Source organism: Fimicolochytrium jonesii, assembly GCF_025526975.1.
Source record: "Fimicolochytrium jonesii strain JEL569 chromosome Unknown EV422scaffold_31, whole genome shotgun sequence".
Classification (NCBI taxonomy): domain Eukaryota; kingdom Fungi; phylum Chytridiomycota; class Chytridiomycetes; order Spizellomycetales; family Powellomycetaceae; genus Fimicolochytrium; species Fimicolochytrium jonesii.
Window position 1 is genome coordinate 148,961 of NW_026515698.1, and position 27,746 is coordinate 176,706.

At 55.3% G+C, this 27,746-nt stretch overlaps 10 protein-coding genes across 10 annotated transcripts; 4 read left to right on the top strand and 6 right to left on the bottom strand.

Moving 5' to 3' along the window:
• Positions 1-1,702: 1,702 nt before the first annotated feature.
• Positions 1,703-3,088, bottom strand: EV422DRAFT_262243 (uncharacterized protein). Its single transcript, XM_053065800.1, has 2 exons — positions 2,818-3,088; positions 1,703-2,740 (listed from the first exon to the last, which is right to left on the bottom strand). Exons 1-2 carry the CDS (start codon positions 2,939-2,941, stop codon positions 1,902-1,904), a joined length of 963 nt encoding a protein of 320 aa, XP_052922007.1. The 5' UTR covers positions 2,942-3,088; the 3' UTR covers positions 1,703-1,901.
• Positions 3,089-5,835: 2,747 nt separating this feature from the next.
• Positions 5,836-7,156, top strand: EV422DRAFT_543160 (ADP-ribosylation factor family-domain-containing protein). Its single transcript, XM_053071318.1, has 4 exons — positions 5,836-6,273; positions 6,346-6,456; positions 6,574-6,739; positions 6,929-7,156. Exons 1-4 carry the CDS (start codon positions 6,209-6,211, stop codon positions 7,142-7,144), a joined length of 558 nt encoding a protein of 185 aa, XP_052922008.1. The 5' UTR covers positions 5,836-6,208; the 3' UTR covers positions 7,145-7,156.
• A 570-nt stretch (positions 7,157-7,726) lies between these two features.
• EV422DRAFT_262376 (histone-fold-containing protein) lies at positions 7,727-9,008 on the bottom strand. The gene is made up of 4 exons (XM_053065802.1): positions 8,791-9,008; positions 8,648-8,708; positions 8,434-8,577; positions 7,727-8,103 (listed from the first exon to the last, which is right to left on the bottom strand). The coding sequence occupies exons 1-4, from the start codon at positions 8,851-8,853 to the stop codon at positions 7,841-7,843; spliced, it is 531 nt and encodes a 176-aa protein (XP_052922009.1). The 5' UTR covers positions 8,854-9,008; the 3' UTR covers positions 7,727-7,840.
• A 1,010-nt stretch (positions 9,009-10,018) lies between these two features.
• On the bottom strand, positions 10,019-11,810 carry EV422DRAFT_262248 (RNA polymerase Rpb5, C-terminal domain-containing protein). Its single transcript, XM_053065801.1, has 7 exons — positions 11,690-11,810; positions 11,410-11,489; positions 11,197-11,301; positions 11,032-11,113; positions 10,822-10,961; positions 10,632-10,748; positions 10,019-10,270 (listed from the first exon to the last, which is right to left on the bottom strand). The coding sequence occupies exons 1-7, from the start codon at positions 11,759-11,761 to the stop codon at positions 10,243-10,245; spliced, it is 624 nt and encodes a 207-aa protein (XP_052922010.1). The 5' UTR covers positions 11,762-11,810; the 3' UTR covers positions 10,019-10,242.
• Positions 11,811-11,956: 146 nt separating this feature from the next.
• EV422DRAFT_262786 (uncharacterized protein) lies at positions 11,957-14,835 on the top strand. The gene is made up of 4 exons (XM_053065803.1): positions 11,957-12,061; positions 12,130-13,297; positions 13,375-14,040; positions 14,141-14,835. The coding sequence occupies exons 1-4, from the start codon at positions 11,964-11,966 to the stop codon at positions 14,465-14,467; spliced, it is 2,259 nt and encodes a 752-aa protein (XP_052922011.1). The 5' UTR covers positions 11,957-11,963; the 3' UTR covers positions 14,468-14,835.
• A 368-nt stretch (positions 14,836-15,203) lies between these two features.
• Positions 15,204-15,815, bottom strand: EV422DRAFT_551539 (DNA replication complex GINS protein PSF1; the record flags this gene model as incomplete). The annotated part of the gene is made up of 1 exon (XM_053071842.1): positions 15,204-15,815. The coding sequence occupies one exon, from the start codon at positions 15,813-15,815 to the stop codon at positions 15,204-15,206; it is 612 nt and encodes a 203-aa protein (XP_052922012.1).
• Positions 15,816-16,477: 662 nt separating this feature from the next.
• On the top strand, positions 16,478-19,056 carry EV422DRAFT_543180 (P-loop containing nucleoside triphosphate hydrolase protein). The gene is made up of 4 exons (XM_053071319.1): positions 16,478-16,673; positions 16,739-18,221; positions 18,291-18,491; positions 18,580-19,056. The coding sequence occupies exons 1-4, from the start codon at positions 16,656-16,658 to the stop codon at positions 18,711-18,713; spliced, it is 1,836 nt and encodes a 611-aa protein (XP_052922013.1). The 5' UTR covers positions 16,478-16,655; the 3' UTR covers positions 18,714-19,056.
• A 34-nt stretch (positions 19,057-19,090) lies between these two features.
• On the bottom strand, positions 19,091-20,845 carry EV422DRAFT_606598 (Longin-like domain-containing protein; the record flags this gene model as incomplete). Its single annotated transcript, XM_053073801.1, has 5 exons — positions 20,295-20,845; positions 20,005-20,120; positions 19,576-19,736; positions 19,339-19,485; positions 19,091-19,251 (listed from the first exon to the last, which is right to left on the bottom strand). Exons 1-5 carry the CDS (start codon positions 20,355-20,357, stop codon positions 19,091-19,093), a joined length of 648 nt encoding a protein of 215 aa, XP_052922014.1. The 5' UTR covers positions 20,358-20,845.
• Positions 20,846-20,959: 114 nt separating this feature from the next.
• EV422DRAFT_590949 (BRO1-like domain-containing protein) lies at positions 20,960-25,265 on the top strand. The gene is made up of 13 exons (XM_053073529.1): positions 20,960-21,110; positions 21,227-21,388; positions 21,662-21,716; positions 21,791-21,979; positions 22,037-22,187; positions 22,271-22,374; positions 22,437-22,634; positions 22,704-22,764; positions 22,848-23,263; positions 23,349-23,570; positions 23,694-24,011; positions 24,132-24,528; positions 24,605-25,265. The coding sequence occupies exons 1-13, from the start codon at positions 21,067-21,069 to the stop codon at positions 24,844-24,846; spliced, it is 2,559 nt and encodes an 852-aa protein (XP_052922015.1). The 5' UTR covers positions 20,960-21,066; the 3' UTR covers positions 24,847-25,265.
• On the bottom strand, positions 24,933-27,634 carry EV422DRAFT_262871 (uncharacterized protein). The gene is made up of 2 exons (XM_053065804.1): positions 26,816-27,634; positions 24,933-26,745 (listed from the first exon to the last, which is right to left on the bottom strand). The coding sequence occupies exons 1-2, from the start codon at positions 27,478-27,480 to the stop codon at positions 25,185-25,187; spliced, it is 2,226 nt and encodes a 741-aa protein (XP_052922016.1). The 5' UTR covers positions 27,481-27,634; the 3' UTR covers positions 24,933-25,184.
• Positions 27,635-27,746: the final 112 nt, after the last annotated feature.

The following is a 27,746-nucleotide window of genomic DNA, read 5'->3' on the forward strand; positions in this document are numbered from 1 at the left end:
AAGCAAGGTCGCTGTCAATCTAATTCATCGGCCCCTGGACGCGCCTCATCTACGCCTAGTATCTAGTGAATCCTCCTCTAGCTGCTATGACTGCCGCTATACGCCAGGGCATGCTTGACACAAGGTTTTCTAGCACATCTGGCTCAATATCCTGGAATGTCTGCTGTGCAATGGCCTCTAGCTGCTCTAAAGTTGCGGGACATTGTCTATAAATGCGTTTCTTGAGAATGGACCACAGGTTTTCTATCGGGTTCAAATCCAGGCTGATCGCAGGCCAGTTTGCCTGTACCTCAATGCCATGGAGATCAAAATATCCTTCCCTGCGAGTTTTGCAATGGGGTGGAGCGTTATCCTGGGAAGAAACACTCTTAGCGTCACCGCCGATCCAAAAAGGAGAGAAACGAGGTACACTGTGATGTGGACTACCTTCCACACGGGTTGTATAACTGATGTTTGTATACAATAACTACTTTGCTGTAAGGTATTGTAGACGGACTGGGTGTTCGTCGGCTCTGCTATGCGATATGTAGTAGAAGAACTACTTGTTGTGCATAGGAACGCGCGACGAGCACTGTTAAAGTACCCATGAGGTCGGAGTCCACTGGAGAACACTGTCTGGAAAGACCTTTCCTTGGACAGCGAAAGGTCTTTCGCTGACCTCGGGAACATGTTTCACTTAGACAGCGATACATGTTCCGCTGACGTGTCGTTCTCCAATAAGACCGGACACTCCACATTACATACACACCTGCATGAAAACAAAACCACGCTGCTCGCCCTGAATATCAGAGTACATGGGGATGAGATTCTCGGAGAGATATTCCTGGTATGCTTCCGAGTTGATGCGTTTACATCCAGGTAGAGGCTCAATGCGTGAGAAAGGACCTTTGATGGTGCCCACAAAACATCCCCAAAACATGATTGCTTTGCTTCTTCGTATCCGTGGGTGCATGTTGTTCGGGATGTAGTGGCGACCCTGTCGACGTATCACCCTGGCAGATGCGCCGCTTCGAGCATCACACTGGTCTCATCACTCCAAATGATGCGGCGCCAGTCCTCCACTGTCCAATCCTCATGCTCCTGTGCCCATGCTAGTCGTTTGCGTTTATGCTGAACTGTGAGGCGTGGCGTTCTGCAGGCAACATAACTGCGCAGGCTCATCCGCCGATAATATCGCATCATTGTGATACGGGAAATGGAAACATGCTGGGTCGCCAACACTTTGTTTGCCAGGTGTTGGAAGGGCTGAAAACGGTTGGACAGATTGGAGAACAATAAGGCTCTGAGGTATCTGCGCTCTCGGTTGTTGCGGGCGAATTTTGGTGGCCTCCCCGGTGACTTTTTGGTGGAGAGGGCAGCCTCGCCATTGCGGCGAAAATTCTGCAGTGTGCGGCGTACGGTTCATTCCGAGACTTCTTGCTGTGCTGCAATAAGCACTGATGACACTCCATTCTGTGCGAGAGCCACAATGGTGCTTCTCTGAGCAAAGCTGAGGGGTCTGGGCATGGTGCCCAGCCAGATGGCGAGAATGTGTTGTGCATGCATTTCCAATCTCGACGCTCGGGTTGTCCGGAGCGTCCGGCCGACGCGGTCGAGCACTTCTGTGACGCCACTGTCAAATGCGGTCTTGCTTTATGAACGGCACTGTAGTACAATGACCATGACTCGAGTCCAACTCACTCGGGAGTTCGGCAAATATCTTCGCATCGTCAGTCCGCCAAATACGTCGTAAATGGTAGCAACGGCTTTATGTAAACAGGCTTTGTGCGATGTATATGTACAACTGGAAGTGAAGGGAAATTCTTTCATGCTCTTCTAGGAGCATAGGTCCTATTGCGGCTGCAAAAATAGGCGACACCAGCGGGCACCACATAATCCTGAATATAAATGAGTTTAGGCCTCTAACGAAACATACGACGGCGATACTGCATAGCTTCCATAAACAAATTCTCGACCAAGCCCCAGTACAAGGGCGGGTCCCTGAGCATGTGCCGTACATGGGGCGTATTTTTCCAGTTCTTCGTCACAACGTGAGCATCTGGATGAAGCCGGGAGGCCATAACTGCGCTTGATTCAATGGCTCGATACAGGACCATTTGATCCGCTTCAGAATACTGATAAAGGCGTGGCGGCGGAGGAGGAAGAGGTGGCGTTGTTTTGCATGGCGTACGCACGGATCGGTGGACACCAAATCGAGCAGGATCCAGCAACGCTTTCTGGGATAGTTGACTGAAGTCAGCAGGGGCAAAAGGCAGCGAGTGATATAACTTGGTGGCAGTTAGGCCAAGATAAAGAAATGCGAGATAGGCAATCCGCATGAACGGGTTGCGAATGGGGGCTGCAAATGCAGCAGCCGCCGTCGAGACGGTGAAGCGCCCTGGGCAAGAGTCAAGAACAATGCCTCCGGTTGGAATTCCTTTCCCATTCGAGACTTTCTGAACGTAATCTGTGAACTGGGTCCAGGCTCGCGCTCCACCGTCTGAGAAAATGTGTATGAAAACCGCGGTATCCCGGTGACCGTCGCCGTCTTCTCCCGCTGTGGCCACAGAGGAATGCTCCCTCACTCGGATGTCGCTCTTTTCCAAGGCTGATACAACGGCTTCATTTACGCGAATAGTGGTGGACCGGGACTGCAACCAGTCTTTCTGCTGGGACAGAACGAGGACGACAGGGAGTTGCTTGGAGGTTAAGTACCAGTGAACGTAGCGTTGTAGTTGCCGGAGTGTCCCGTCCATCCAACCTACGAATCCAGGGCATGGGTAAGTGGTTAGCTTAGCTGTTCTCAGGTCTCTCAGGTCAAAGGGAAGGGCTACGTACCAAAAATTAGAACCGCACGGATAGGGGACTTTGTGGCATCTTTTGTGCTAGACGTCAACTCGTCAGACCCACTCGTTGGCTCGAATAGCCACACGCCGCTGGCAACCAGCTTCGGCTTGTCCATCCTGTTCACAGGGTGATGAGTCGTAGAAACGAAACGCTAGTAGAGGGGCAACGGTCGTCAGATTCGGTAAAAGCCCAGCGGCGCGTTCCATTTCTAAGCACAGTCAAGTCTCAGTTGACGGAAATTCAGTTGAAGGAAATTTCAGTTGACGGAAGAGGCAGCCTATATATACAGCCACGCCCAAAAGAGCCGCGCCGTAGAGCCTTCCAAACCTTCACCATCTCAAAGCATTTCACAGGCATGTTGCCCTCCCGAACTCCGAAAAAGTGCAATAAGAAACCCAGAGTCCTTCTGCCACTCAGTCAACAGCGTGAAGTGCTTCAGCAACTTGAAAATGGTGTCAAACCTTCAACCCTAGCCCGCAATCTTGGCGTGGCTCCCAGTACCGTCACCAGAATCCGCCAACGAGGACCCAACATAATACCCCTGTCCAAAATACCCCTGTCATATAGCCTTTTCCCACTCCCATTTAGCGATATTCTTCTGCTGTCAATATACCTTTTTGTCACGGAAGTTCTCACCACCCAGGACCTCTGTTCAGCTTTGGAAATTTGGGCATAGGTTCTCTCTGTACAGTTGCAATCCCTTTTTATGACAAGGAGAGATGAAGAGAGCCACCGGCCACCTTCTGCGGTGCGGCGAAACCTTCTGCCATTTCCAAAAAGCAATGGCAGAATGCCACCCCCACCAAAAGTCAAGCTAACAATCACGCCTGGCTGTGCCGGCAGTGGTCATAGCTCTTCTAGTAGCAGAGGGCAACAGTGCCATTGCATTCTGTGGCAAAAAGTTTGGCAATTGCGAAGGATCTTGGCAGTGAGAATGAAGAGAACGACCGTTCTCCCGAGCTACCCAATTCTAACGCGAGTTACCCACTTCTAGTCACGCTCTCTGTTCAGTTGGCAGAAAATTCAGTTGGCGGAAAGGCCAAACCCTTTCCGTCAACTGAGACTTGACTGCATTTGGTGTCCCGGCCGGGCTTGGGTGGCTTGGCAATGCCTGCGCTGCGGTGTGCCCCTATCACCCCCTCCCCTGGAACCTTGTGGACCAGCTGGCTTTCCCAACTACCCGCAATACCATATTACGTGCGACTTTAGAGAACGTACTGTTGGCCACATTGGCATTCCGGTTCTCCTACGTTTGTTTCAGCAGCGGCTACTCCATATCTCTTTGATTGCGATTCGTTTTGCTCGAGGTGGTGGATGTTCAGAGTTTTCGACGTTCTAATTTGCTTGCGGTGGAACGTCGAAAACTCTGAACATCCACCACGGTTCCTTGGGCCACTGGACTTACGCTGTCGACAGCACGAGCATCTCGACGCTGTCCAGAAAACTACGTGACAGATTTCAACTCGTCGACGGCCCGACCTGTTTGTACCCGCTGTCTAAGCCTCCCCCCAATCGAGCTCTGAAGGACGGAGCGGGGCCGCTTTCGTTTGATTCGGCTGACTTGTTCGGCATGTTGGAAGACGGGGGCACATATTCGATAGAGTGAGTCCTTGCTGGAATGGCAGCGTCTTCGAATCTCACCGTCTTGACCCTCATTTCTCTAATGCCAGCGAGGAAGTATTCACCTTCCAGTTTCAAGTGAGTCCGTCGTCACCGGTCTCTGTGATAGACGTCCCGGAACCCAGTTCTGCGAGGTCCACCCTGCTTGAAAGCACGAAGAAGGCGATGTTGGAAAGTTATCGGCTCGCTCCGGACGTATCCTGCGAATTGAAGGCCAAGCAACCGTTCGGCAATGGCACGGTTGACATCATCATAGCCGACGATAATGCGTTGAGAACTGCGGGAATACAAAACCTCAGGCTGCGGTTGGTTGTTGACAGTAGGTTCCACGTTCGGCGATGTTATCCGGTTATGTGTATTGCTGATTTTCCTGCTTGTTGTAGGAGATGCGCGCTTCGTATCTGGTGCTGAAGTGGGAGTGCGTAACGTCGTTGAGCTCGCGGTGAAGATGATTATGATCTACGGTTATCCAAGCCCCGCGCCCACCCGTGCGCTCAAACGCTTGGCAGATGAGACAGAGAAGCCAGGTTGGATGTCTCAAATGTTTCAGGATATAGGCGTTCCTCCTCATAAAAGTGAAACGTAGCTTGGATTGACTTTCGGCTTCTTCCGCTCAAAACCGTTCTCAGACAAAGGTTCTGGAATGAGATGAATCAAGCTTACCAGGACATCTCAGCACAAGTTATGCACATTCAGTTCGATCAATTAATGCCGGAGTGGGACGACATCGACATTCACGAAACTGTCGAGTAAGACAAACCGTTGTGCGCTCCCCAGATTGACATGGAATTAACTTCGATATTGCTAGGGTTCTGTCTCCTCGGCGAACTACGATCCGAGATGCGCACACCAACGCCACGCGCACCTCGCGCGACATAATTAAGTGGCTTCGAAGGAAGGGTTTGAATGAAAACCTCGTCATGTCGGTTTTCTACCTCAGTAAGGCCCACTTTTCTACCCGCTGATGTTCTTGTCCTTTCATAGTAATCCGTCATCGTTCTTACAGAGTCGCTTCTCCGACAAGGAGGGACAGCAGCTGATCTTGAGCATGGCGTGGATCAGGAGACTGGCCGACCGAAATACCTATTGCCGCCAAATTTCGATCAGTTGACTCACCAGGAACTTTATCGCGGGATGTGTGGACAAGTTCCCGCACTGAAGCAATGGGTACAGCAGCGCTTAATGTCCTTGTACACGCAAACGGCTGTGGACTGGCCTCAGCAATGAATGCGTGGCTGTGTTCTCAGTGTACTGTACAAGGACATTAAGCGCTGCTAGTAGGGCCTTTGAATTTTTGGGGGCACGGAGTTTACACACAAAAGCATTCGTGACCTATTTCTGCGACTGCGTACTTTGGGCCGATGTGGAGGCCTAAGCCCTTTTTTTGTCTAGCATTTTAGATGAGTTAGAGTTCAATTATGCTCTGGACGAGGAACGTAGTTCATGAGTTCAATGGATGAGGAGAAGGTTAGGCTTGTGGCCAGCCTTGTGCAGTAGGACTAGGTAGTACTGTACTAACGGAAGAAAGGGGAGGAGAAGGACGCGTTCCAGCAACACAACATTCTCCCCCGATCACCTCCATCCTTCCCCCAGTTCAACCAAAACCCCCACCCGAGCACGGCGTCCCACCACCCACCGGGGTCCCGTCAGCATCCCACCACTCAGCGCCCATCTGCGCAACGGTCCGCCCACACCCACAGCACCGCCCTCCACTCACGTCATCCCAAGTGCATTCGACCACGACAGTCGCCCCGACACACAAATGGGCCTCCTAACAGTCCTCAAAAAACTCAAGCAGAAAGAAAAAGAAATCCGGATCCTTATCCTGTAAGCCCCCCGTCCGACTCGTCACATTTAGCTAAAAAGATGTATCAACTGCGATTCGTGTGATTCGATTAGGGGACTAGACAATGCAGGCAAGACAACGATCCTGAAACGCATCACCGGCGAGAGCATAAGCGGCGTCAGCCCGACGCTCGGGTTCAATATCAAGACGGTCGCTTTCCGCGGGTATGGTTGCTCATCAACCCCATCCCCAATTCCACTGCCCCCCGTGAATACCCACCCTTTCATGATATCTGACGAAACCTTCATACCTTCATGATTTCTGATGAAAAATCCATTTAGGTATAAACTGAACATCTGGGACATCGGCGGGCAGAAGAGCATCCGGAGTTATTGGCGGAACTATTTTGAGCAGACGGACGCGGTCGTGTGGGTCGTTGATAGTGCGGACCGGGTCGAGCGGTTTGAGGGGTGTAGGGAGGAGTTGGGGGGCGTGTTGGGTGAGGAGGTGAGTTGGGAGCGAGAACCTCCTGGCGAGCATTGTCAAGCCGAGCGGGTGGCGTCGGCGAAAAGCGAAAGGAGCCGCTAAAGGGGTTTTTGAGGGGACTTGAGCGAAACGAAACGAAAAGGGAACAGAGGGGGCTCACAGAACGGTGTGTTGATACATGACATCCCTCCTTTTTTTTTCCTCACACAGAGATTAGCAGGCGCAACTCTCCTCATCTACGCCAACAAGCAAGACATTCCGGGCGCGTTAACCCCCACCGCCATCGCCGATCTGTTGGATCTGCAGAGCATCAAGACGCATCATTGGGAGATTGTCGCGTGCAGCGCTGTCACCGGGAAGGGCGTTGGGGAGGGGTTGGAGTGGGTTGTGGCGGATGTGGGGGGGCGGATATATATGTTGGATTAGCGGGCGGGGGGGCAGGGGGACTGGGAGGGGGGAGGTGGAACACTTTCCCGCGAATTCGACGGCTTGTGCACGCGGGGCCGATTCATGCTTCGTGGCATCACCGCCCACGCAACACAGAGAGCCGGCACTGTTGTTTGGTTTTCTTCGGGGCGTCTTCCCCGTCCGTCGTCAGACCGACCGACCCCCGTGCACATGGAAACAGCCCACAGATGCATGCATGCGGTTCGGGATTCCGACGGCCCGGCCCGGGTTCGTCTATGCGTCTTATTGGACGTCGAAGGGGTTTACCCACGGTGCAAGGGATTCTCGCACGCAATCTGGGGTTCGGGGATGGTGGTGGGATCGGAAAACAAGCACGCGCGGTGCCTTTTTTGCGTCTACCGCGTCGTGTGAGACGGGATGCCGGAAGATGGAGGGAGAATGCCCAACGGGCGTACTAGACAGTGCGAGATACCTGAATGGTGGATAACCACCGCGAGCGGCCTTTCTGATATGTGCCCCTGCGGTCGGGGGGGTTTGGGATTATCATAACAACACAGAACACACTTCTTGTGTGATACGAGCGGTCTCACCTTGCATGAAAAAGCGTGTATTGTAATACCCATCCTCCGCACTGCACTGTACATCACATACATATCCCCTTCCCAAAAAATTATATACGATTCCCATGCCATCCACGGCAAACTGATCCACAAATCACTTCCTCCGCTTATTCCCCGCCTCAGGCTCCTCAAGCGAACCCCCATCCCCTATCTGCCCGTACTCCCTCTTGCTCGTTGCACCGTTCTCCAACATCTGCTGGTTCGTCATGGGCTCCTCCGCATCACCGTCGTCATCTCCGTCGGAGTCGGAGGGATTGTCGTCGGGATCCTGCGAGCGGTTACCGGCGGAGGTGGTGGTGCGCGCTTTGAAGTTGCGTTTGTATTCCTGGCGTTTTTCTTTTGCTTTTTGTTGGAATTCTGAGGGAACAGCCCCGAGAGGGGTGGGAGTGAGGGTGTGTGAGTGGGGTGTGGTGAGGTTGGGATGGGCCAATTGTAATGGGGCGATGTGATAGCCCCTGCTCGCTCTCCGCTCGCGATCAGGGGAGTTCCGGAAAATCCCAATGTGAGGAGAACGATGGCTCGCTATCGCTCCGCAAACCGCTCGCTTCACTTCAGCTCCAAGGGCTCCCTAACGCTTGCCAACTCCCGCTCAAACCCATCCTCTCCAAGCGACCCTCCCACCCTCCACCCATCCCGCTACTCTCCACTTTCCCCTTTCTCAACACCTCCCCAAATCCCACCACCTACCCTGAACAGCAACCTTGATCATCGGCGCAAACTGATCAAACTCGAGGATAGTCAGTGCCCTAAAGACGTCATTGGAAGTGATGGATTTGCGGTCGTTGGATTTCGTCACGTCCAGGGCTGTTGCTGTTAGGTAGCTTATAAAAACTAAATGAGATCGCGGGGGGTGAGATGTTGAATCCGGGGTGTAAGGAGGTGCGTGTTCTTGGGCCCTTACCCGTGCAGGCTTTTGTCATTGCGGCTTTTGCGTCCTTTTGCACTTGGGCGCCGTCTGGGAGCTGTAGAAAGGAAAGGAAGGGAGGGGATGAGGTTTGAGTGTTGGGGAGTGTGAGGGGGAATAGGTGTGGGGCTGGTACGCACAGCACCCTTGATGACTCTGCTGATGATGGAGCGGGGGAGGTCGATATCTTCTATGGACGTCATTTTGGAGCGAGGGGTTGTTGTATTACGTGGCACTTGCTGGGACGTTGAGGGTGGGTTTGACTGGGTGCCAGCTGAGAAGGGATGTCCGTTGGTTGTTGCACCCTTTTGGACGTGAGTAAGTATTGCAAACCACTTGAATGGATTCCGTTCGAGGTTGTGCTTACTAAGCTTCTTTTCTTTCACTCGAGCGATACTTCTACATAATTGAATCTACACTAGGGCTCGTGCCCGCCGCTACGCCGCGGAAAATGTTTTCAAATTGCAATAGTCAGAAAGGATAAGGAAGCGTAGAAGCGTAGAAGGCTATGAAAGGCGCAGAAGGCTATGAGTCTGCCCGGAAGTTGGGGCATCCCGCCAGAGTGGAAAAGGGAAATGCTGCCGCGGGTCGACATCTCAAGGGCAAAACATGCTCCATTTCCTTTTTCCTCCACCACATCCATACAGAAACAGCAAGCGTCCTGCATCAACGAATCCTTGCAGGCCGGTTGTCTACTCCAGATAACGAGCACATGCTAATCTGATGCGCCAAGCCCCGAGGCGCGGAAGGATTGGTAGCAGTCCTCTGACGTGACGGTCTCCCAGTTGCATTCGGGTCGGTGGTAACGTTGGCTTTGATTGCCCCAGAAGCGGTATTGGGAGTGTTTTGTTTTGCCGGCAGATTTTGCATTTGAGACTTTTGCTCCATGGGCGTTGTGTAAGGTGTTCTATTCTCTTATGCCCATCTTTATAGACCTGAATGAATTGAAGAGGAAGGACACTGCGAAGCACACACTTGCATTCATGACCTGCTTAGTTCTCAATCCAACCCCTCCTCCCACTACCTACAAAAACCAGGAAATGAAATATGTATACAGAACGATGGCCCGTTCACAACCCTCACCCGCCCTGCCCACATCGAAATCGTGCGGCGAGCTTCCCAGAGCTATGGTGCCGAGGTCATGAAACATTCCAGATGTGGGGCGTCATCTCCCGCCGCGGGAATACTGTACATCCCATCCCCAACAGAGTTCCCCCATTTCCTCCCTTCCCTTCGCAATGTTATCTGTAGTTCGTTTCTTCATTTCTCTCCTCTTCCGCTGCCATGAACCATCCGACGATCCTCATCCGACGATCCTCAGCCGCTCGTGGACGGTGGTGGTAGTGCGCGCGAGAAATGGTAGACGCCCCGCTGTATCGGTAATAAATAGAATTGGTGTTGAACAAACCCGGGTGTATCGAGGGTAAGTTGTCGATATTATGTGTTTGTGAGGGATGTTGTATGGGTTTGGGCGGGCACGGCGCCGGCATGTGTGGGAGTCCGGTGTTTGCGTGTTGTCGGATGAGTGATGAAGGCGGTCAACATAGGAGTTCGGAAGTGGTTGATGGCCCAGCGGCGTTCTTGGGGATCGTTTAGAAGCAGTACCTGTACGTTACGTACCTGTGAGGAAAGGGAAGCAGGGCTCGATCAGAAAAATGGGTCCAGAAGGTTTGACGTTTGTTTCCTTTCTGCGTTGCTGCACGGTCCTCCATCGTCCTCGTTTTCTCTCCTGTCGTCCCCTATGTCCCACCGCAGCTCCACAAGTGTTCATCTCATGTATCGGACTCGGCTCCGCGTCTACGATGACGGTCCTCGCCCGCCTTCACACCTGCCACCACCACAATTAACAGATCCACGTTTCCGACCGCCAGCCATCCGCCAATAGCGCCCTTCCACCAGGTCCCTTCCTACACTTTGTGACGTGAATTTCCGCTCTGCCTCGAACCCCCAGGACTCGGGCAGCTGCTATGGGAATACTCACTTTCCCGCTGTTTCACTCGGCCGAATAATCTTAACCACCTGTCCGCGCTTCATCCCGTAGTATTTTGCAATCGGGTCGCTGTGATGGATTCGTGGCAGCTGCGATTCGCGAAGACGACTGGAAGAGAAGTGTTGGTACGACGACCATTTCCTGTACTTTGCGGAAAGCGGAAGTAAACGGAAACACTCACTATCGCTCTAGCAGATTTTTCTTTTCTTCGTCCTTCAGCACTTCGTGGTCAGGCACCAGGATGTGTTTGGTGATGTTCACGAGCAGCTCGCCCTCGGTAAACAACTCTATTGTGTATTTCGGGGCCATCTCCGTTACGACCTATGAGAAAATGGTCGCGCCGTAAGAAAAAGGAGCTGGGAGACACACACAAACCACGTGAACAACGCACCTTCTTAGCTGACGGTGTCATATTCTTTTGATATACGACAATGGCTTTGAAAATGCTGTTTGTGACCATTCGCTCAGCAATTCTGCAGAACAACATTTTCGGTCAGTAGTCCATTCCCATCATCGCAGGCGTCTTTGAGCGCACAATGCATCTCCGAAGCGTTACTTTTTGATCGGTTTGATGCCGACGTTCTCGTCTTCGGTGAAAAAGACCAGCAGCGATTCCATCGGGTTGTCTTTCAGAGACGCTACGTAGGTCATCCCTATTTTACTGAGAAGCATATTCGAGTGAGCTCTAAATTGTGCCTTTGCGGTTTCCCCTCCATTTTCGGCCGCCATCTCCTCGATCTGCTCAATGAAGTACTTGCGCTGTACGTACTCTATGTTGCCACCCCTGCCGTAAGTCGCCTTCCAATCCTCGAGCGAAATGTTGATCTCGTCATCGGATACCGCATAGCCCTGGGGGGTGTCGGAGGAGATAGGAAGTACTGCAGTCAGCATGTGATGTGCCTACAAGGCGAGACAATCCCATCGAACGAAATGGGGGTGTGGGCGGCTCGCATAGGGATTTGCAAAGGGGAGCGTTTTTTCGCCAGGAGCTCTTTCCCACGACGACGAGTACGACCACAAGTAGCTGAGAAACTCGGCAATGAACATACCCTATCCCGAACGAGTTCGCGCACAGTCTTGCAGACCCGCCATAACCTTGCAGCGTCTCTATCGTAGTCCATTGTGTACGAGGACGATTCTTCAGCGTGAAGCAGATGTTCTGAAGCTCCCTTGGTCGTTGGCAGCAGCTTTGCAAGTGGGGGCTTTGTATTCTAGCTGGTCACGTGAGTGATTTATTTAGTGAGTAATCGTTTACGTAATGATCGGAGTCGGATTTCTCGCCATCCAAGTCGAATCTCGAGGACGTGTGGGAATTGCCGATTTATGCGCTCGTTTCTTTGCCGTTCGCTCAAAAAAGACCAGCCCGCAATGCCTTTCAATACGAGTAGATTCCTCAGCGATATCTCGCAAATCGTCTGTCGGTGGGTGGCATGGGGTTGATTTAAGAGGACACCAAAACAACCATTCTTAATCATCCACCATTATCCAGCCTCACTCGCTATGCCTCCGATGTCAGCACCGCAGAGTCCCTCTCGCCCCCAGTCTTCACTCCACTCGACGGCCTGTATAAAGCCGCCGTGTCTGCTCTCAGCGAACCGACCACCACCACTCCGTCAAAGGCAGCATCGAGACATCAGAACCAAGATCACGGTCATGCGTATCAAAGCTACCCCGGCCTGCCATCTGTAGAGTTTTCGAATGTGCGGAATATGTTGATCGCGGACAGCGAGGTGCTCACCGCCGTCCTGCGTACCGTTTTAATGGAGCAGAGCGGCGGTGGCGGGGCGGGGTCCGAGACAGAGACGTCCAAAGACGCGAGTGAAGTCCCGCAAACCGAGGACGAGAAGAAGCAGGACGAAGCAACGCAGCAGCAGCAAGACAACGTCGAAGGCGCAGCCGCAGCAGCCGAGACCGTGGAGTCCGTAGTCGACGCCGACGCCGACGCAGAACCCCTCACCGAATCCCCCCTCCACACAACCGTGCACCTCCTCCGCGGGATGGAAGCCGCCGCCTTGATGGCCGCGATGCTCCTCCCGGGCGTGCACGTCCGCGAGCGTGTGCTCGTCTCCGTCGCCGAGCTCGCTGCCGTTGTTCATCACGTCTTGCACCTCCTGCTACAACCCGACAACGATGACGCGACATCTGAACGGAACCGTCAGGGTGGGCGGGCTCAGGTGGCGGCGTACGGCGGCTCGATGCTTATTCGCGCCATGAACACGTTCCTGGACACGCTTGTCCTGCTTGAGCAGAGTTATGTGGCTGCGATGGAGGGAGACGGGGAAGGGGACGCGACCATGTTTGATATCGAGAGGTTTCGCGATGGGGTGTTGAAGGCTGTTGCCGATGGGGGTGCGCAGATTCCGCTTACAGCGGCAACTACGACTCTCCCGTCGGCCAACGCTCGCAAGGGGGCAGCGGCAGGGAAACATGGCAGGCAAGGCGTCGGATACGCAACACGGTGGGGACAGCGTCAGCCGCAACGATACGGGGTAGGTCAAAGGATGGGAAGCGTTGGTGCGGGCCAACGACGCTCGTTCAGCACGCCGGTCGCGGGCGTGTGGGATATGCCCCTTGCAAAGGGATACCACCCCAGCTGGCCGGTGGGCGAGGCAGGGGGAGGAGGGACATATGCGTCGCGGGCGGATGTGCATTGGGATGTAAGTAGTCAAATGCCTGTCCTCAAGCATCTATCAGCCAAACTCTTTGGTCGCTAACCCACGCCGGAAATGAGCAGATGCCTCCGTTCACCTCACCAGCAGTACCAGACCCCAACATAACTTCTCAGACGGACGGCATTCAAGGACCACCACCACCGGCACCCTACACCGCCCTCCTCCAACACCTCACGGCCCTCGAAGCCACTCAGCTCGCCATTCTGCGCCGCGCGGGCGTCCCTCCCTCCACCACCGCCGACGCACAACCGCAGCTCCCACCAGCATCCCCCACGAGTCCGTACGGCCACGTTCAATTCGCAGACACGGTCGGCGGCCTCGCCACTGCCCTCCCATACCCAACCCAACCCTCCCCCACCCAACAACAACCCGACACCCCGCACCAACCGGCCCGCCGCAAATCCTCCCTCCTCTCCCTCCTACGCCCCCGTTCCACCCCGCACCCCTCGGGCCCGCGTCCCCTGCCCGTGCCCCTCCGGCCCGCACCGATCCCCACCCGCACGCCAACCCCACCCACCGCCCTCGCCCTCGCCTTGCTCAAGAAGGAATGGGAACCCACCCTCTCGATCCGCACGGGCGCGGCCTCGACCGCGCCTCGCAAGCCCGCGCAGACGGGGTGGAAGCTGTGTGTGGTGAAATGCGTGGTCGATGCCGTGATTGTGTTTCCGCCGCCGGGGGGTGTGGGCGTCGCGGATGTGGGCGTCGGGAGCGGGGTGGATGATCCCGAGGTAACTGTCACCACATCCCCATTCTATCTGATCCCCTACTCTCACTTGAGTTCCGATGCTGATCTCCCCCCCACCCCCCACCCCCCCCCCCGCCCACCAGTTAACAAACACCCCAGCCCTCGAGCACCACAACCTCCGCAACGTGGTCCTCTCCCTGATCCCCTCGCCGGGGTCCTCGCCGTACCCGTGCACGCTCCGGCTGCACCTCATGAACGGCATCGCGGTGCTGATCGACCTCCGCAGCCCGGCGACCGCGCAGCGGTGGGCGGAGGCGATACTGGCGACGGCGACGGGGGCGGAGATGTTGGGACGCACGGCGGGGAGACGGGGGAGGGGCGCCGGTTATGGCGGGTTGTATCCGGCGGTTAGTGCCGTGGAGTTGGGTGCGTGGGCGGGGTATCCGAGTTCGTCGAGTTTTCGGATATGAAGAGGAGGGCCAGTTGAGATTGAGGGGAGCGGGGTTGAGGACTGATGGACAACCGTGTGGCCTCTTGGTTTCCCACTCTTCTGTTCACGCAGATGTGCTTGGTGCCCTTCATAGGCTTGCATTCGTTGATCCATATGCATACCATCGCGAATAAACGATTCAGTGCGCATAAAGGAGTGCGGTAGCTAGACGATGTGTCATTTGCGAGATGTGCCGATGCCAGAGAAATCGTAGAGCTGTTGCTTTTTCTCTATCTATTGTGGGGTAGGACTTGAGGAACTATCTTGAGGCATCTTTCCACTCTGTCACCCATCTCGTCACCAAGGTTGGCTGGCCATTCCTGACACCAATAACGGCGAATCGCTGTAAGTGTTCACCGCCGACTATTATTAGTCCTAATTATGATGACGCTGGATCTTTAACCAGACAGGTGAAAAAAAAGACTGTGAAGGGATTGGTATACAGGAACGTGCGGGAATAGTGACAGTACGCCTCATGGGAATAGGAAGCCGGTTCCTACATATCTATGGACTGTGTCCCCGCTTGTGCCGATGTGGTGTAATGGCGGAAGGAATGCTACCGCGTGGAGTGTTCCAGAGAGTGATCGTGACGAATGTATCGGATGAGTGTTGAGGTTATTGCGGGTTTCCCACTTTCCACTTCAAATCGCTCCAACAACCGCCAACTCTGGAGAGCGTATTCCCAAGGCCACGCCGAAGGCGTGATGAATTCGCCTCTACTCAATATGCCTCAGATACCCCGCCGTGATAAACGGCTCCACATCCGTCCTCCTCAAATAATGCTGACTATTGTTCACCAGCCTCACCGCCCCATTCTCGGTCTGCACCTCCCCACAATCCTTCAGGACTCTCACTTCCACAAACAGATCCCGGGGTGGGACCAGCGCGGCGCCCATGTCCACGTCCAAAAACCCGGAGCGGTAACTGCTCACCAGGGCCGTGTAGCCGTTCACAAACTCCATTTCCGCGGGGCTCAGATTCCGTCTTAAATCAGCGGGCATGGCCGCAGCGCTGCTAGCCGCGGCCCCACCCAGATCCCACAACGTCTCCGTAATCCGATCCAACCGATGTCGTGTATACGCCAGCAAGCATCGTTTCGAGCGGCGGAGACTTAGGTGGTGCATTGTTGCGGCGACGGTGAGGCCTTGGGCGTGTTGCGGGGTTGGGGCGGATTCGCGCGCGGACATGATATCGCGGAGGTGGGAGGCGAGTTGGCGCATTTCGAGCTGGACGTTGCGGATTAGGTCGTCGCGGTAGGGGGCGAGGGTGGGGGAGTCGGAGGTGCGTTTGGCGTCGCGGACGAGTTTGAGGGCGTCGTCGGCGTACATGGACATTCTGGGGGGATGTCTGGGGGGGTGAAGGGTGGGAGTGGGTGGTGGAGGGAAGTCGCTGCTGGACTGCGAAAGGCACAGAGCCGAGAACTGTATCGGATTCTTTGCTTGGTCGGCTACTTTGAGACGTAAAGAGCCTGAGTAAGCTGGATGGGACTTCTGCGCTCGTATAAGACCCAGGTTCTTGAGTGTGAGACCTGTATAATACGAACAGTGAGTCCAGTATTCGTTCGGCAAAGCCCAGCCACAGACTAAGCAACTCCCAAGATGGCGGTGATCTACAATCTTCACCCGCCATGAGAACACATATCCCTCGCGCCCACCTCCTCCTGCTCGAGCGTCTCCTCGCCCTGCCTCTCCCTCCATATCGTTTTAAGCCCATCTGCGGTATCGTTCGGGCGAACTCCGCTCGTCTCCCATCCAACCCACGTACCTCTGAATGAGGAAAGCTGAGGTTTTTGACCCGGTAGTGAGGTGATAGCGTTGCTGAGTAGAAGGCGATAGACTCTCTTTCTCTGTGCAGACTCTCTTTCTCTGTGTCTCCTGGGTTGCTTCTTGTGTTGGGGTACCTAGTACGATTGTTCTGTGTGGAGTCTGGAGTTTGCAAGTCCCACTGCTTCCCCCCCGCGTTGGCTTCTTGGACGTCCGAACAGGGAGGGCCTTGCTCTCCTTTCTCGGGCATTGGACTCGCAACCACCCGTGCGCATTAGGACAGACGGCTACAGGCAGCACATACAGAGGACAACGGAAGGCTCAACAGGCTCACTCATACCCAACACCCAATACCCCCTCACTCGCACAGTCTGCGTCTCCTCCTTTTTTTCTGACACAGCAACAATGTCAAAACGGCAGAGGGTGAGTATGCAACTCCGCACTGCACCCAAAGATCACTCGGCTAATACCCCTCACCCCTATTCTAGAACGACGAAGACGAAGAAGAGACTTTCACAGCCGACGACTCCTACGTCCCCTACGTCCCCGTCCGCGAGCGCCGAGCTGAAAAGTACCGCAAACTCGCCACAACCCTCCGCAAACCCCTCGACCGCGAGAATGGCAACTCCTCCGCCTCCGACTCCGAGCCCGACGAGCCCAAAGCCGGTCCGCGCTCCAACGTCGCCCTGATCGACCAAGCCGCCGAATTACGAAAGCAGGAAAAACCAAAGACGGAGTTGCAGAAGGAGTTGGAACTGGAGAAGGAGATCCTGACTGCCCAAACGACAAAGAAGGCGCTGTTCTCGGCCCAGGAACTCGCGCAGGATGTGCATTACACGGAACCGCTGAAGACCTCCTGGACGCCGCCGAAACATATCCGGGAGTTGAGCGAGGGGCAACTAAACGACGTGCGTAAAAAATTCCACATCATCGTCGAAGGCGACGACGTCCCCCCACCCATCAAAACCTTCCGCGAGATGCGTCTCCCCCCACCCATCCTCTCGCACCTCAAAGCAAAAGGGATCGCCAAACCCACGCCCATCCAAGTCCAAGGCCTACCAGCAGTCCTCTCCGGCCGCGACATGATCGGCATCGCCTTCACCGGCTCCGGCAAAACCCTCGTCTTCACTCTTCCCCTCATCCTCCGCGCCCTCGAAGCCGAAGTCAAACTGCCTCTCCTCCCAAACGAGGGACCTGTAGGCCTCATCCTCTGCCCCTCCCGCGAACTCGCCCGCCAAACCTACGACGTCGCCCAGGGTATGGCCGACGCACTCCTCGCGGGCGGATACCCCCACATCCGCGTCCTCCTCTGCATGGGCGGCATCTCCATGGCGGAACAGGCCGACACCCTCCGTCGCGGCCCGCACGTCGTCGTCGCTACCCCCGGCCGCTTACAGGACATGCTCGACAAAGGCAAACTCAACCTCGCGACCTGCAAATACCTCTGCATGGACGAAGCCGACCGGATGATCGACATGGGCTTCGAGGACGATGTCCGGAACATCATGGGTTACTACAAAGGCCAACGGCAGACGCTCCTCTTCTCCGCGACGATGCCCAAGAAGATCCAAAACTTTGCCCGCTCGGCGCTCGTCAAACCGGTCGTCGTCAACGTCGGCCGCGCCGGCGCCGCCAACCTCGACGTGATCCAGGAGGTCGAGTACGTGAAGCAGGAGGCCAAGATCGTGTACCTCCTCGAGTGCCTGCAGAAGACCTCGCCGCCCGTGCTTGTGTTTGCGGAGAACAAGAACGATGTCGACGACATCCACGAGTATCTGCTGCTCAAGGGCGTGGACTGCGTCGCGATCCATGGCGGGAAGGACCAGGCGGAGAGGGAGTATGCCGTGAAGGCGTTTAAGGACGGGAAGGCGGACGTGTTGGTTGCGACCGATGTTGCGTCCAAGGGACTGGATTTCGCTATGATCCAACACGTCATCAATTACGATATGCCGAAGGAGATCGAGGATTACGGTACGCGCCCCTTATCCCCCGTCTCTCTCCCCTCACCCCCATCTCTCACGCCCTCGTATTATCTTACAGTCCACAGAATCGGCAGAACAGGTCGCTCAGGCCGCACCGGCGTCGCAACAACCTTCATCAACCGCAACTCAGCCGAAGAGATCCTGCTGGATCTCAAGTACCTCCTCAAGGAAGCCAAGCAGCGCGTGCCGCCGGTGCTGGAGGCGTTGGAGGATCCGAATGAGAAGTTTAGGGGAGGGGAGGGCGAGTTTGTGGAGGGGTGTGAGTATTGCTGTTCTGATATTGCATTATGGGACATGAGTACGGGGGCCGTGGTATTGATGATTTTTTTATTTTATTTTTTTGGCAGTGGATGTGGATTGTACGTTCTGTGGAGGGTTGGGACACCGGATCACGAATTGCCCGAAGCTGGAGGCGCAGCGGAGACAGACGATGTCGTCGCATCGGAGTATGCATGCCGGGAGTGGGGCTGGGGAGTATTAGGGGGATGGGGATGGGGGGGACTATGCATACACGCTACGAGCCCTACGATGCTACGGCGTGCTTGTATATCTGTCTGTATCTGTTCATCTGTGCGAATTTCATGCGTATCTTTTTTGGGAACTGTGGGATTTCCTTCCTTCCGCGCGATCGTGTTGACGCCGTTCTTCCTCTGTCCCTCTCATCGGGTCTCTGGGCGAACCTGTATGTTGCAACGTGGGTCGACATCTGTTCCTGTCGTTCGGGTCTGGTCCCGCTTTAACCTCCTCCCCATCCGCTCACATCCCGATTTCCCCCCCTTCCACATCACCACTCCACCTCTTCACGCCTCTCTGTCTTTCCGTCCCTCCAACCCCCCTCCCACCTTCCCATTGACCCCCTCACCACCACCAAAATCGCAAATACACCACAATCGTCACGATCCCCAGCACAATCACCGGCGGGCCATACTTCTGATACAGCGCCTGCAGATTCAGATGTTTGGTCTTGTCGAGGTAGGTCTTGGATTGTTGAGACAGGCGGGAGGATGTTGTTGACATTCCTAAAAAAAAAAGTACACACATTCCCAGGGTTAGTGTGCTCGTCTCATGAATCACAGAAAAGAACCGTATGATACCCCCGCACTTACGGTCCAGCGCCTCCCCCCTGCCGAGCACATCCTGGATATTCCGCGTCATGATCCGCGTGACGTCCTGGAGGTCTTCGTTGAGTTTGTTGAGGTTGCGTTGGGTGCGGGAGTCTTTGTAGGCGCGTTTGAGTTTCTGGATGTATGGATCTACAAAAAAAAAATCACACTCAGTGATACTGATCCCTACAGGTTCAGATGATTGGGGGCAAAAAGGGGGGATGAAGTGTTTCCACGAACCGAATTTACTGAACGCGAAGGGTCGGGCAACCGTCCCGACCTGGTCCCCGTACTGCGCGTGGAACTCGCGCTGCATTTCTTCGAGGTATGCGAAGGCGAGCTTGCGGGGGTAGAGACGGTCGCAGATGACGAGGTAGCAGACGCCGAATTCGATGAGGTAGCTGTAATGAAATGTGGGAGTTAGTTGAGTGGGCGATGGCGATTGATGAATGCGGGAAGCGGAGGTGGGATGACTGACGCCCCGGCTGCCAACAAGGAGGTTGGACTGCGTGTCGTAAACCGCACGGTCGTTTGCTCTCGCTCACAGTGGGAGACAGGTGCTCGCTTCCCTCGCCTAGAAACCACGACCGTCCGCTGTCGCTCACATCCACTGCCCGCCTCGCTCTCCACCCCTGCGCCCCGCTTCTCCTTCGCGTCGCGTATACGTACTGAAAAACCGACGACCCCGACTCTATTGAACACCTCGCCGGCGATTCCGCGGATAACCGTTTGAGGAGGACTTTGACCTGGTTGCGGAATTCGGGCATCTCCGGTAGTTCTGCTGACTGTTTGGAATCACAAAGTGGCCGTGAGTGAGGATGTCACGGTTCTGGTGGATGTCAACGCTACCGGGTGTGTTTCATCCCACTGCGATTCGCCAGAGAGCCATGTCTACCTCTCCCCCACCTTCAGACGGCGGGCCCGCAGAATGGGGGCCCGGGTGGATATCGGAAGCTTACCTCGGTGTCCTCAGCGAGGAAGTATCCGTCTGCCACGCGGGCGATTATGGTGGTTTGTATCATGGCTTGGGTTGATGGGTTCGGGTGGGTGGATGGGTGGCTGCAAACAAACGATTGTGGGGTTTCTCTTGTTGCTGGGGAAGACGGTTGATGAGTTCCTTGGTTGTGAATATTTTGAAGGACTGGCAGGATGTTGTGCGAACGCAGGGATGTTCGTAGATGCTAGAGAGCGTAGAGTTCTGACGTGGAGCGTTCTGCGGCTCCTTCTTGCGCCACAAGGAGGCACACAGGCGGTAGTAGGAACTTGCACGCTTGCACGCTACACACTCCATATATGTACATGAATACACCCTGCTGTCTGTATCCTCATGGCGGTGCTATGTATGGATGTTGAGGAGCGCTCATGGTCTTGCCCCAGGGTGAATCCCTCCCTCCCTTTGTCAAAAGTCCACCCACAAGTTGGCCATCCCGCCAGAATTTTGCCAGTACAGAGTGCATGAATAGTACTGTAGCAATAGCAAAGCATGGGCCGCCGTACTGCATGATACTCTGCATGATACTGGTGTAGCTGCCAGAGTGCCAAGGGCTGCGTGTGTTTCGCCTTTGAAGGGCTCCCTTTTCCACACGCGCCAAGGAACCTCTTTGTCTCTCTGCTCTCTCTGCGTCACCAAAAGCTCAAAAAGCGCCCATTGCAACCCCGCGACATTCGTACGGGCATCTGGGGCATCGTACACCAGAACGAACCCTTACTCTCATTTACATACACTTCACTATGGCGGGCGTATCAACGAACCTCCTCTACGTCGACTACAAAAAGTACGTCCCCTCCCACTCCCTCGCACCCCATCCCTCCCATCTTGGGCATCACCCGTGGGAAAATACTTCACCACCCACTCCCCATACTCATCCACCACTCTCCATGACTTTCTCAGGGCAGACAGGCTCGCCTTTGCGCCACCCCTTAAGGAGTATATCGCTCAGTCGTATGCAGAGGACCCCGATGTCTATATCGACGACTTTAGGAACTTGGAGGGACTCAGGGGGGATGTGGTCGCGCCTGATACCCATGTGGCGAGTTTGAATAAGTTGCTTAGGTAGGGGAGTTGTGAGGGAGGTGGGGTGCGGACTGCGTCGAGCGAAGCGAGCAGTAAAACATGTGAGCGACCAGCGAAGGATTCTGCCCTTCCAGGCGAGCGACGCGAGCCCCTGGCTCCAACCGGGAGCGACAGCGAACAGTCGTGCTTGCCCGACATCCATGTCGCGAGCGGAGCGAGCAGGGTTTCGTGTATCCCAGCGGCCAACAACCAACATCGCTTAATCACTCAACTATTGGCCCGATTTCTCACGCGATTCTCATCGAATTCTAGGTACTACGGACAACTGATGCATCTGAGCTCCAAGTTTCCCATGGATGAGAACCATGTATGTTTTGCGGAGTGTCCTTGGACAAAACACGTAGTTCACCGTACCCTTATCAGCTCTCATTCTCTTTGTAGATCAAAATATGTTTCTGCTGGTACAACGCGTTCGGCAAAGACAAGGATCGGAAATCGGTCTCGAGCTACAACGTCAAGTTTGAAATCGCATCCATCATCTTCGACATTGGCGCCATGTACAGCCAGCTCGCCGTTGCGGAGAACAGGGGCACCGGGGACGGGCTGAAGCGCGCTTCTATATACTTCCAGGTAATGTGAGGAGTTGGGACGAGTAAACAACGTTCCGTTCGCTGATGGGAGTCATAGCAAGCGGCCGGCGCATTCAAGCACATTCAGGATTCCGCGCTAGAATGGGGTCTGCCGAGCGCAACGGATCTGCAAGCGCCTACCCTGACGGCGTTGACCAATCTGATGCTTGCGCAAGCGCAGGAATGTTTTTGGTACAAGGCGGTTGTCGGTGAGCATATGGAATCAGGTTTTCGGGCAGGTCTTGAATTTGGGCCCTATAACTCATTCGCGAAACGTGGGAATCTCCTCTAGACAAGATGAAAGATGCGGTAATCGCCCGGCTGGCTGCACAAGCCGCAGAGTATTACGACGTTGCTCATCAGAGCGCTGTAGGCGCCTCGGGAACATTCACAGACGTAAGCAACTATACCCCAGTATTCCGACGCATCTCCTTGACCCACGCACTATTTCCGTACAGGCATGGGCCGGCCAGATGCAAATCAAAGCCAACCATTTCCGAGCCGCGGCGCAGTACCGCAAAGCCCTGGACTGCCAAGGCACCGCAAAGTACGGCGAGGGCGTGGCTCGGTTGCAGTATGCGCTGGGGTTCATTAAGAAGGCGATGGAGGGGTCGTCGTTCAAGAAGGCGACGCAGTATGTCCAGGCGGATTTGAAGGTGGGTATACAGGCTTTGGAGCATGATGGGGCGTGATGTTGATTTCAAGGTCATTGCCTTCCCGTCTAGAATCTGCAACAAACATTACAAGCGGCGTTGGCCAGTGCGGAAAAGGACAATGATACCGTCTGTAAGTAAAAGACAAGGATCCCCATCGGTTTTTTTCCTGCTATCCCATTTTCCTCCCCCGCTCACCCGTCACCTGCACCTCAGACATGGAACCCGTAACACGCACAGAAGCCCTCCAACCCATCGGCGCCGCGAACATGGTCACCCCACACTCCTTCCCCGCCCCCTCCCAAATCACCGACATTGTCGGCCCACCCCTCTTTGCGAAACTCGTCCCCTTCTCCGTCCACCAATCCGTCTCCGTCTACACCCACAAAAAAGAAGCGCTCGTAAACTCGCTAGTGACAAAATTGACCGAAGCGACCGCGGTGGCGCAGAGTACCCTAGCAAGCATGAACCTGCCTGCTGCGATTGAGGCCCTGGAACAGCCGATTGGACTGCCGAAGACGGTGATTGAGCATTCGGAGGAGGTCCGACAGCAGGGCGGCGCGCAGTCGTTGCATGATACGTGGGCGACGATCACGGCGTTGGCGGAGAAGGATAATGGAATCCTCGTCGAGGTTCGTCCTAGAACTATCACCACATCCCCCCTTTGGAATGATCCCCCCCCCCCCCCCCGCAACTGAACGAATTTCCCCCCCGCAGGCAATCCGAACTCTCGACGAAGAATCAGCAGAAGACGAAAACATGCGCGCCCAGTTCGGACCGCGCTGGACGGGTCCGCGGTCGGCGGAGCTGACTCCTAATCTACGTGAGAGCGCGAAGGTGTATCGCCAGAAACTGGATACGGCAAAGAAGAGTGATCTGCTGATTAAGGCGAAGTTGGAGAAGAATTTGCATTTTATTGAGAGCTTGGGGTTGACCAAGGTAATGGAGAAGGGAGCCGAGGGGAGTTGCGATTGGTCGGGTCGGCTTCATGGGCATCGCGTCAACGTATCACGTTACTCACCCCTCACCATGCAATCTCTTTCCTTTCCCGTATGGATGTAGCCGGAACTTGAAGCCTCCATCCCCTCCAGCACACAATCCTCCACCCTGGTCACCCGGGACCCCAACGTCAAACAGCTCAAACAGCTCCTCGACCAGCTCAACAAGAACATCAAGCGGCGGGCACCTCTGGTCGCCGAGATCAAAACGGCGGCTGCGGCGGATGATATTGCGCCCAAGCTGGTCGATGCGGCGAATCGCAAGGAGGGTGCGGGGGATGACGAGGGGTTGTTTGCGGAGCAGTTGGGGAGGTACGAGGCTTTCGAGGGGACGGTGAGGGAATTGGTGGAGGAGCAGGAGTTGGTTTTGCATGAGATTCGGGTAAGTTTTGTACACTAGTTCCGGGTTTTCATGAACTTATACATCCCCCTCCCATTGTTCGTCATGCATTTCCACTCACAAATCAAATCGCCTTCAATCACCCCTCCCCATCACCAACAGGAAACAAACGACCTCTTCCACGCCTCTCACCAAACAACCACCCTCATCCGCGAACGCGAACAAGCCCTCCAAAACCTCGACAACGCCTACAAAGCCTTCCGGGAAATTTCCCAAAACATGGCCGAGGGGCTGAAATTCTATACGGATTTCCAAAGTGTGTTGTTGAGGTTCCAGAGCAATTGCAGGGATTTTGCGAGTGCGAGGAGTGTGGATAAACGGGATCAGGTGGGGGGGTTGATGAGGACTGCGGCGGGGATTGGGGGTGGGGGTTCAGCGACAGGGGGGCCGGCGTTGCCACCGAGGCATGCAGGGCAGGGACAGCAGGGCGGCGGGTACTACCAACAGCAACAGCCCCCGCAGGGGCAGGGGCAGGGTCAAGAGGGGTATGCACAACCTGGTATGTCGAACATAGAGATGGACCGTGGCCAAACTTCTGCACCCCCCGACTAACCATTTGTGTGTGTCTCGGTTAGGCGTCTGGACACCCAACCAAGCCCCATCCTACTCGTCCACTCCATACGGTCAACAACCACCACCACCACACCAACAACCTCCCCAGCAATACCAACACCAAAATCAACCACAACAACAACAACAGCCCAACCCCTTCTCCCCAAACGTCGCGTACAGCTCGCAGCCGTTGACGTCTATGCCCCCGCCTATGAATGCTCAGGGGCAAAGTGGGAGTGGCGGGTATCGGCCTTATGGGGCGTGAGGGTGTGGTGATGTAGGGGACAAGGAGGGGACTCGGACGATAGCTCAGGATTGGGTGGGGTTTGGACGGTCGGAGATGTATACTATATTTTGTTTCCATGTTTCCTAAGGCAGGAACATTCACTGTGCGAGGTAGATGGAATAAATTTCAGCAGCGATTCCGGACGTCCGATTTGTAAGTCAAAGCGGCAATATCACATTTGGGTTCTTGGAGGAATGTACTGTACGTCTAGAATCGACAATTCAAAAAACTGGCAAAACCGCTCATCCCCGAGAACTTGGGTGTAAATGTACAAAAAAAAAAAGGAGATCAATGCCCCCTCTCACAACCGCCCCATCTCAAAAATCCCCATCAAGATCCTCCCACCCCGCCGCCGTCCCGCCCGCACTAGCCCCACCCCCACTCCCACTCCCGCCCGCGCCGGCACCACCATGACCCCGTTTCGCGGCGGCGGCTTCGACGGCGACTTCGGCGTACAGGTCGAAATCGTCGTCCGAGTCTGAGGAGGAGGAGTCGGCGGGGTATGGTATTGGCGGTGTTTGGTGGGGTTGCGCGGGGTGGGGATGTGCTAGGCGGTGTGCGGGGGTGATTTTCGTGGTTGTGGTGGGGCGGGATGGTGCAGAGGTGGAGGGTGTAGGTGGGGCGGAAGCGGACGGCCGTGCTGAATGTGAATGCGAATGCGAATGCTCACCCGGCGTATGTATCGCCGGGGTCTCATTCCGCGCCGGATGATGTCCCTCGGGGTTCCGCTGCCCCCCGCCAGCTGAATCAACCCGCTGGGGATACATGGCCCCCATCGCGCCCGTCCCTCCTTCCCCACCGCCATTCGAGTGGGTTGCCCCACGTTTCCAAAACCGCCAGAACCCCTCCCGTCGCGCCAGGCCTCCCTTGGCCACATCGTACGAGAACAGGGACAGGGTGCCGTTATCCGAGACCACCGCGACCGTTTCGCGGCGGTGGTGGTGGTCGTGGTGGTCGTTGTGGTGGTCTGCGGTCGTGGTACCATCACCGGGGGATGATTTTGGTTCGACGAACCCGGCAACGACGCAGCAATTCGTGGTGTCACCGGGCAGATGGAACTGGGCGAAGGAGCGATGCTCGGAGAAGTATTTCGGGAGGTAGGGGGAGAGCGGGGCCAGCAACGATGTCGACGTTGCCTGTTGTCGTTTCGAGGATGCGTCGGCGTGATGCCCATGGGTGTGTATGTGTGTTTGGGCGGGATGGGGTGGGGATGCGGACTGGGCGGTCTTCCATGACCCGCCTGTTGATGTGGAGGGTGAGGATTCGTTCGTACGATGGTGGGGGAAGGTGACTTTTATGGGCATTTGCATGGGTTTGGTTGTGGTTGGGTGGGTCGGTGTGTATTCCATCTCGTGCTGTTGTTGATCACTCGTACTCCCAGCAGTGAGTTGGAAAACATGCACAGTCTGTTTATCACTCGCGACACAAACGGCCGTCTCCCTCGCACTAAACGCGATCGTCCATATCCGTGCCTGATCCACTCCTCTTCGTAGTTCATGCAATAGCAAGGGTGTATGCTGTGTCTCTGGTTCGCCGGGGACGCGGAAGACTCGGATCAGCGTTCCCTTTTCGCTGGCGGTTGCGAGAAGGGAGCCGCTGGGGGAGAGAGCGAGGCAGGAGATTGGGGTGGAGTGGGCGGGGATGATAGAGGTGCGGGCGGTTGTCGGGTGGAGGGTTGTGTGGTGGGCTTGGCCGGGGTGGCGGGCGGGGAAGGCGAGGGTTGTGTTTGCTAGGGAGTGGGATTGGGGGGAGAGCTGTGGGGCTGGGGAGAGGGCGAAGATGCCGTCCGGGTTGGGGCAGGTTTGGAAGGTGTGAAGTTTTGTGGGTGGCGGGGTTAGGGTGTAGACTACGATCTTGTTTGTTAGGACTATTATCACGCTATATCCAAATTGGTATGGACGACATTAGCTGAGCCGACGAGGAAAAAAACGGGCAGCATAACTCTTACCAATCCCTCGTAACCCCAACATTCCTCACACACTCCCTACACTGCACCTCCCACACAAACCGCCCCTCCTTATCATCCCATACCGCAACCCGATGATCGCCCAGCTGCACAACAGCCACGTTCGTCTCCTCCAACAAGCACACTCTTCGTAACCTCGCCGGTCGACGTCTCGTTATCCCTTCTCCCCCATCCACCCCACCCTCTGACTCGAGTGAAGGTATCTCGGGACACTTGCGACTAAACAAATGCCTGAACGGCCTTACAGCGTAGACATGCCATGCCGAGTCCTCTGTCTCCCCGCCGCTACCACCGGTCACTGCGAAATGCGAATGGGTGTTGTTGACTGTGATGACAGGCGGCGGGGAGGGGTAGGCTGGGATGCTCGAGATGGGGACATCCACCGTCGGCAAAGCTTCCCCGCTTCTCCGTTTTCCTCCCTTGTCTGGTTTGTTGTGATGGTGGTGGTGGTGGTGGGTATCATTATTCCCACGCTCATTCTGCTTCTGCTGATCATGCTTATGGTGCCCCCCATGGTGATGCTTGTGGTGGTGGTGGTGGTGTTTTGCTGACGTTTCCGCACCGATTGTTGGCGTGAAGAGTGCGTCGTCTAAAGCTGAAGATAGGGATGCTTCCTCGCCCCAGAGGACGTTCACCGGCTCTGACATTCCTTCGTCTACCTTTTCGTATGCTGAGTGTCCTGTCTATGATTGACTAACTACCGCTGAAATGCTGCGAAGAAGCGCAAGGACGGCTGCTAGACGGAAGGGAAAAGAAGGGCTCTGCAAGGGTACGGTAGTTCTCAAGCCCTCTCTATGCTACCTGATAAGCCTTGCTAATGGTTGTACTGTACATACAGTCTGGGTTCAGTTCGTTCTGCGTGGGTGCAAAACGTCACAGGCGGAAACTTCTCACGCGTGACGCACAGCAGGCT

Excerpts from the sequence above, each read along its gene's own strand:
- EV422DRAFT_262243 (XM_053065800.1), bottom strand. The coding sequence starts at position 2,941 with ATGGACAAGCCGAAGCTGGTTGCCAGCGGCGTGTGGCTATTCGAGCCA. Across the intron at positions 2,741-2,817 it reads CCGTGCGGTTCTAATTTTTG|GTTGGATGGACGGGACACTC; the intron begins GTACGTAGCCCT and ends CTGGATTCGTAG.
- EV422DRAFT_543160 (XM_053071318.1), top strand. The coding sequence starts at position 6,209 with ATGGGCCTCCTAACAGTCCTCAAAAAACTCAAGCAGAAAGAAAAAGAA. Across the intron at positions 6,274-6,345 it reads GAAATCCGGATCCTTATCCT|GGGACTAGACAATGCAGGCA; the intron begins GTAAGCCCCCCG and ends TGATTCGATTAG. Across the intron at positions 6,740-6,928 it reads GGGGCGTGTTGGGTGAGGAG|AGATTAGCAGGCGCAACTCT; the intron begins GTGAGTTGGGAG and ends TTCCTCACACAG.
- EV422DRAFT_262376 (XM_053065802.1), bottom strand. The coding sequence starts at position 8,853 with ATGACGTCCATAGAAGATATCGACCTCCCCCGCTCCATCATCAGCAGA. Across the intron at positions 8,709-8,790 it reads GCAGAGTCATCAAGGGTGCT|CTCCCAGACGGCGCCCAAGT; the intron begins GTGCGTACCAGC and ends TCCTTTCTACAG. Across the intron at positions 8,104-8,433 it reads GATCAAGGTTGCTGTTCAGG|AATTCCAACAAAAAGCAAAA; the intron begins GTAGGTGGTGGG and ends CTGTTCCCTCAG.
- EV422DRAFT_262248 (XM_053065801.1), bottom strand. The coding sequence starts at position 11,761 with ATGGACTACGATAGAGACGCTGCAAGGTTATGGCGGGTCTGCAAGACT. Across the intron at positions 11,114-11,196 it reads GGCATCAAACCGATCAAAAA|AATTGCTGAGCGAATGGTCA; the intron begins GTAACGCTTCGG and ends GTTGTTCTGCAG. Across the intron at positions 10,749-10,821 it reads AAAAATCTGCTAGAGCGATA|TCGTCTTCGCGAATCGCAGC; the intron begins GTGAGTGTTTCC and ends CTTCTCTTCCAG.
- EV422DRAFT_262786 (XM_053065803.1), top strand. The coding sequence starts at position 11,964 with ATGCGCTCGTTTCTTTGCCGTTCGCTCAAAAAAGACCAGCCCGCAATG. Across the intron at positions 13,298-13,374 it reads GGGCGGATGTGCATTGGGAT|ATGCCTCCGTTCACCTCACC; the intron begins GTAAGTAGTCAA and ends GGAAATGAGCAG. Across the intron at positions 14,041-14,140 it reads GCGGGGTGGATGATCCCGAG|TTAACAAACACCCCAGCCCT; the intron begins GTAACTGTCACC and ends CCCGCCCACCAG.
- EV422DRAFT_543180 (XM_053071319.1), top strand. Across the intron at positions 18,222-18,290 it reads GAAGGAGATCGAGGATTACG|TCCACAGAATCGGCAGAACA; the intron begins GTACGCGCCCCT and ends ATTATCTTACAG. Across the intron at positions 18,492-18,579 it reads GGGCGAGTTTGTGGAGGGGT|TGGATGTGGATTGTACGTTC; the intron begins GTGAGTATTGCT and ends TTTTTTTGGCAG.
- EV422DRAFT_590949 (XM_053073529.1), top strand. The coding sequence starts at position 21,067 with ATGGCGGGCGTATCAACGAACCTCCTCTACGTCGACTACAAAAA. Across the intron at positions 21,717-21,790 it reads TTCCCATGGATGAGAACCAT|ATCAAAATATGTTTCTGCTG; the intron begins GTATGTTTTGCG and ends TTCTCTTTGTAG. Across the intron at positions 22,635-22,703 it reads ATGTCCAGGCGGATTTGAAG|AATCTGCAACAAACATTACA; the intron begins GTGGGTATACAG and ends CTTCCCGTCTAG.
- EV422DRAFT_262871 (XM_053065804.1), bottom strand. The coding sequence starts at position 27,480 with ATGTCAGAGCCGGTGAACGTCCTCTGGGGCGAGGAAGCATCCCTATCT. Across the intron at positions 26,746-26,815 it reads GTTGGGGTTACGAGGGATTG|CGTGATAATAGTCCTAACAA; the intron begins GTAAGAGTTATG and ends ATTTGGATATAG.